Source organism: Capricornis sumatraensis, chromosome 7, assembly GCF_032405125.1.
Source record: "Capricornis sumatraensis isolate serow.1 chromosome 7, serow.2, whole genome shotgun sequence".
In the NCBI taxonomy this organism is placed as follows: Eukaryota; Metazoa; Chordata; class Mammalia; order Artiodactyla; family Bovidae; genus Capricornis; species Capricornis sumatraensis.
In genome coordinates, this window is record NC_091075.1 from 91,367,722 (window position 1) to 91,374,128 (window position 6,407).

General features: G+C 42.4%; 1 protein-coding gene across 1 annotated transcript; it reads left to right on the forward strand.

Moving 5' to 3' along the window:
* The first annotated feature begins 1,989 nt into the window (after positions 1–1,989).
* On the forward strand, positions 1,990–2,946 carry LOC138081855 (C-X-C motif chemokine 6). The gene is made up of 4 exons (XM_068974969.1): positions 1,990–2,095; positions 2,236–2,368; positions 2,496–2,579; positions 2,931–2,946. Exons 1-4 carry the CDS (start codon positions 1,990–1,992, stop codon positions 2,944–2,946), a joined length of 339 nt encoding a protein of 112 aa, XP_068831070.1.
* The last annotated feature ends 3,461 nt before the right edge of the window (positions 2,947–6,407 follow it).

The following is a 6,407-nucleotide window of genomic DNA, read 5'->3' on the forward strand; positions in this document are numbered from 1 at the left end:
TTCCCACAAAATGAGGTCAAACTTCTCAGCCCTCCTTAACTATGGAATTTCCTACGTTTTCTTCTAGACTAAAAGTTCTAAAAGTCTATGACACCTCCTCCCTACTCACCAACGGAAGTGATAGCCTACCAAGAAAGATGTGTGGAGATGTGAAGAAAATTTTCCAGGGTCATGGGAGACAAGGAAAAGAATTTTGTTCCATGACTGGTTTCTGATTGTCATCATACTCCCTGATTGCCTTGGCTTGCCAACTGTGAGGACACAAGTCTTAAGAACAATCCAGAATAGGATCTAGTGAGATTTCCATGAAAGACAGTCTACACGCCATTCCAATATTGTTGCCATGCCTGCCATGAAACTGAACATGTGAAAGACCCAGCCGTTAAAACTTCAGAGTTCTATGGACTTCCCTGGCAGTTTAGTGGTTAAGACCACACTGTCAGTGCAGGGGATATGAGTTCAAGCCCTGGTCAGGGAACTAAGATCCCACATGCCACATGGTACAGCCAAAAATGAAAACAAGCCAAAAAGCTAACTGCTTCCACAGAGGAGATAAAAAGCTACCTCGCCCACAGCTTCACGGAGCAGCTGTAGGCTCACTGGGACTAGAGCAGGATTGTGGAAACAGGCTTGGTCACACCACTGATTATGAAGCTGGATGGTTCCAGAAGCCTGTGTGTGTGAGTCATCCTCCCATCTCATGAAGTTAGTTGAGTGAAGTGAGTGGGTGCCATCTCACTGCCAAACTGATTCAGATCCCTAGAACCAAACTTCCAGATGAGCCCCTTAAACTCATCAGACTCCAGGGCTTCTCCAAACTGGGTCAATTACACATCTGGTTAGGTCTGGAGCCATACCAAGAGGATGGGCTCTGGGGCATTGCTGTAGTCTGCACTCATCCCACCCCCAACCAAGACCATAGAGTCTTCCAATTCCATAGTGTACTGAACTGCTGAAAGCAAGGCATTTTTTCCCAGGGCAATTTGGTGGGTGATTTTTTGATGATTTTTGTTAAACCACCTTGACATGCATGTTTGCAAAACTATGTATAAAATTCCCAGAAAGTGGACTTGCTTTTGCAGCCTATTCCTTCCACTGACTTCAAGTGGGAGTACAGATATTTTCATCATCTTATCTTGGCTTCTAACTGCTGGCTGAAGTCCAGAGAATTACAAACTAATCTGAGGAAGCTAGAATGGTTTGCCGGCAAGCAGGAGTGAAAGGTTTTTCAGTTTGGTGTAGTTTGAGACACAGCTTACATTAACTGAATAGTAATAATTATTACAGTTATAATAATAATTAGAAAAGGGTTCAGAAAATTTTCTAAAATCTAACCTGTCAGCTAAACTTCCCTGCAGGTTCAGTGGTTAAGACTCCATGCTTCCAAAGCAGGGTTACGGTTGGATCCCTGATCAGGGAACAAAGATACCGCATGTCCGCCCCACCTCCCTCGCCCCGGGCAGAGCCAAATTAATTTTAAAAAAGAAAAAAGAAAGAAAAACAAAACAAAAACAACCCCTTTCCCCCTAAAGAACACTTCCAGTGGCTTACTTTGTGCCTTTCTGTTTAGACGAAGATGAGGGGCATCTCTGAAAAGACACCTGTCATCCTGGAGAAACTGGCTTTCGCTAGCCCGGGCTGGCCCGGGTGGACAAAATCTCCGCAGGATTGCTTCTTACTTCCAGCGAAAGCAGCATCCACTCCAGCCACCGCTGGGCGACTTAACAGATCCACCGCGGGCTGCTCCTCCCAACCACCCTTCTCAAACCCCGCTCCTCCAGCCCCCACTCCACCCGGCCCCCTCTCCCCGCCCCGCTTAGTTCAGGGAATTTCCCAAGCATCCTAAAGGTTGAGTTTCCTGCCTGGAGGAAGGGGCCAGGGCATATAAAAGGTATGCTGAAGACCCGAGGCAGTCACAAGCGCTCTAGAGCTTCGAATCCCGCGCCTTCTTCCTCCTTCGGAACCCTCTGCAGTCCTCTCTTCGCCACTATGAGACTGCTATCCAGCCGCGCCGCCCGCCTTTCCTGCCCCTCCGGCTCCCTGTGCGCGCTGCTCGCGCTGCTGCTGCTGACGCCGCCCGTGCCCCTCGCCAGCGGTGAGAGCGCTAGACCAGCCGAGCGCACCCGGCGGGTGGAGCGGAGCGGCGTCCCGGGCGTGGGGAAGTGTCCCAGGCGGGCGGACTGGGAAAGAGCTCTCCCAGCAACCTGCCCTATAACGGTGTCTCTCCTACCCCAGCTGGTCCTGTCGCGGCCGTTGTGAGAGAGCTGCGTTGTGTGTGTTTAACCACCACACCGGGAATTCATCCCAAAATGGTCAGTGATCTGCAGGTGACCGCCGCGGGACCGCAGTGCTCCAAGGTGGAAGTGGTGTAAGTCCTAGTGCGCGGCGCTGTCCACTGTGACCTTTGCAAGAAGGAAGGTTTTCCCCCACCCCACCATCCCGCCTTAGTCTTCAGCCCCCACGTTCATGGGGGCATCTTCGTTTTCTCTCTGCAGAGCCACCTTGAAGAATGGAAGGGAAGTCTGTCTGGACCCAGAAGCTCCTTTGATCAAGAAGATCGTCCAGAAAATATTGGACAGGTATCTGTCACTTTGCTCTTTCTGGTTTCTTAATCTGTCTTGGAGTGTGGATTTGTCAAAGTCCTTACCCTATGTCTGAGATTTGGCGACCACATTCCAGACCATGTTTAAAATAAAAAGGATGTTCTGGAGAAGTGAAAGTTATTCTCCAAAGTCTTGGGATAACTCTTATCATGAATCTCAACATGAATTGCCTAAGAGGTTACACAGAACTCACTACTGAGATGTATTTTGTTTGTTAAGGACTCTACCGTCTGCTTTTTATTGATCCTAAACCCTGGTTTGAAAACAAGTTGGGGTAGACAGATGTGTGGAAATTTGGTTAAATTGATATAATTCTTTTTTCAACAGTGGAAAGAACAATTAAAAGAAAGGACCGTGCATTGGAAGAATTGCCCAGTTCTTCAGCAGAATTTTCTGGGGACCTCTGGACCCACTGAAGACAAGAAGCAAGAGCTCATTTTCTCCAATGAATTAGGTTTCTGTATGAATTCCCCACTATGAAAGAGAGAAAGGAAGAGGGAATCTATGCTTGTCCTTGCAGCTTTCTGCTCAGTTTATGCCCTGTTTAGCATAGTATTTTCTGCTCCTTATTTGCTGTTATTTTAACTGCTATGCTATTGAATTCTTTAAGAGTTGACTAAATTGTGAATCAAGGAATCACTGATTGTTAATCCTTTCAAGGTGACTACTGTTGTTTCTAGAATGTAGTTCTTATAGTGCCATGGAAAAAGCTGTGTGAGAGTGAATGGAATTTCATTGGAATGCTGTATATGGAGATATATTGTTATCCTCACTCTCTTATGAATTAGGAACTACTTTAGTATTGTTTTTTGGGGAATATATTAGAGAATTTTCTTACTCTTGACCCTGGGAAGATATTTAAGTTACACTGCATTAGAAATCTTAGTGTTATACAGTTATCTGTGTAGAATATATTTCCTTATTTAGAATTTCTAAATATATGAGTTCTATAAGGACTAATATATTCTTGTTCTATAAATTTAGACATTTGATGTCTTCCTAGTATGGCATAATGTCATGACTTACTCATTAAACCTTTGATTTTATGTGGTATTTATTAGCTATTTTATTAGAAGTATTATATTTCTAGCCACTAAGTATGTATTTTGGATTAATAAAGAAGCTAGGAACTAGGTAAATTCCTTATTTCTAGTTTTTATGGAAATACATCCCTTTAGCTTTTTAAGAGTAAAGCTAATCTTAACAATGATCTATACTTTGAAAGTTCTGAAAACGTATTCAAGGTCTTTGAATATAAACTCATTATGTAGTTTTAAAAAAAATGCACAGCCTTGCTAAAATTTGCAGACACATGTACTGTATCTTTTTAAGTATTTGACCATTTTGTTACAAAGAATTACATATGCATCACAATTACTATGTTAAAATTGTACTTTTTAAATGTATCTCAATGGTTTATAGTGCTTCTTTTGTTCTTTGGAAAAAAATAAAAGATTTATAAAATTTATTCAAGTTCATAATTTATTGTACTGTTACAACAATGTCATTCCTTCTTAATTCTACATTGCACATGTGCTTGCTAAGTCACTTCAGTCATGTTTGACTTTTTGAGACCCTTTGGACTATAGCCTGCCAGGCTCCTCTGTCCATGGGATTCTCCAGGCAAGAATACTGCAGTAGGTTGCCATGCCCTCCTCCAGGGATTATCCCAACCCAGGGATCAAACCTGCATCTCCTGTGTTTCCTGCCTTGCAGGTGGATTCTTTACCTGCTAAGTTACTGGGGAGGCCCCCAGTTCTACATTACCAAATTGTAAAAATTAACCATGCTCTTCTCTGACTGGCAGACAGGACCCTCATTTCCCAATGTCCTTGTGTTACTTCAACCTATCTCCATGCTCACTTCCCTGCCAGTTGCTTCATAGCACCAACAACCTTTGGGCTCTTTAGAAAACACAAACATGTAAGACTTCCTTACCTTAAATCCTTTACTGATTCCCTATTTCCTAAACATGAAATACAAGTTGCAAAGCATGACAAACCAGGTTCTGTCTTATGACTCCTGATTACTACTTCAAAGTCATTTTTCGGTAGCATAATTGCAGTCAAGAATTTAGTTTCCCTACTGGGCATGTTCCTTCCAGGTCTATGCCTTTGGTAGGACCTCTCCCTGGAAAGGCCTTCATATTTTTCTATCTTTAGAAGGAAGCTTATTCACCCTTCAAAGTTCTATTCAAACAATACTTCCTTCATGAAGTTTTGCTTGGCACTACCAGCAGAATTTACGGTTTCCATTTTGATGTTCCCATAGTGTCTTCTAAGTATTTGAATTCACGGGAATAGCCAATATTACATTGCTTTTAGTTGCATAAAAGGATTTTTACCCTACTCTACTAGAGTTCTCCCAGAGCATCTGCCACATTTCATTCATCTCTGTGTCTTCAATACCTGATACAGATTGACTTAATTAAATAAGTTATCTTGGAACTCAGGTCGTAGATAGTATCCTAAAATCAATCACCTGGCTCATTGTAAGTGCTGAATAAATTGTAATTCCTTTACCCTTTTTCCTGTCTTGTCTACAAACAATCCAACGAGAGCTTTGGTAAGCATAGTCCCTTCAGCCTATAACACAGAACCCTCACTTTCACCTGACTAACTCCCATCCTTCTTCCAAAGGCAGTTTACCTGTCACGGCCTCTCTGACCCTTCTCTCCCACTTAGATTAAAGCCCCTTTTATATCCTGTCATATGACTGTTCTTTTCCTTCATAATATTTTGTCACCAACATTACTGTAGAGCCTATGGAGACTATACACATGTGGTCATTTATTTAGTGTCTATTCCAACTTCACTGTAAACTTTATAAGAGGAGACTATATTTATCATATTCGCTTCTGTTCTTAAGACAGTGACTAACGCATAGTAACACGTAGGGCTTAAACAGGTTAGTGACCTAAACAAATCCCACTGTCGCTGGTATTGAAATAGCACTTTAACATAAATAGCTCATTCTGAAGAAAAGCAAGAAAACAAAAGAGAGCAACTAATCCAATTAGTATACATACACACAAACTCCAATTGGATTAATATGTTATATATCCTTATATTAATATGCTATATATGCCAAAGCTTTTGACTGTGTGGATCACAATCAACTGTGGAAAATTCTGAAAGAGCTGGGAATACCAGACCACTTGACCTGCCTCTTGAGAAGCCTATATGCAGGTCAGGAAGCAACAGTTAGAACTGGACATGGAACAACAGACTGGTTCCAAATAGGAAAAGGAGTATGCCAAGGCTGTATATTGTCACCCTGCTTATTTAACTTCTATGCAGAGTACATCATGAGAAACACTGGGCTGGATGAAGCACAAGCTGGAATCAAGATTGCTGGGAGAAATATCAATAACCTCAGATATGCAGATGACACCACCCTTATGGCAGAAAGTGAAGAGGAACTCAAAAGCCTCTTGATGAAAGTGAAAGAGGAGAGTGAAAAAGTTGGCTTAAAGCTCAACATTCAGAAAATGAAGATCATGGCATCTGGTCCCATCACTTCATGGGAAATAGATGGGGAAACAGTAGAAACAGTGTCAGACTTTATTTTGGGGGGGCTCCAAAATCACTGCAGATGGTGATTGCAGCCATGAAATTAAAAGACGCTTACTCCTTGGAAGAAAAGTTCTGACCAACCTAGATAGTGTATTGAAAAGCAGAGACATTACTTTGCCAACAAAGGTCCGACTAGTCAAGGCTATGGTTTTTCCAGTGGTCATGTATGGATGTGAGAGTTGGACTGTGAAGAAAGCTGAGCACTGAAGAATTGATGCTTTTGAACTGC

Excerpts from the sequence above, each read along its gene's own strand:
- LOC138081855 (XM_068974969.1), top strand. The coding sequence starts at position 1,990 with ATGAGACTGCTATCCAGCCGCGCCGCCCGCCTTTCCTGCCCCTCCGGC. Across the intron at positions 2,096-2,235 it reads GCCCGTGCCCCTCGCCAGCG|CTGGTCCTGTCGCGGCCGTT; the intron begins GTGAGAGCGCTA and ends CTCCTACCCCAG. Across the intron at positions 2,369-2,495 it reads TGCTCCAAGGTGGAAGTGGT|AGCCACCTTGAAGAATGGAA; the intron begins GTAAGTCCTAGT and ends TTCTCTCTGCAG.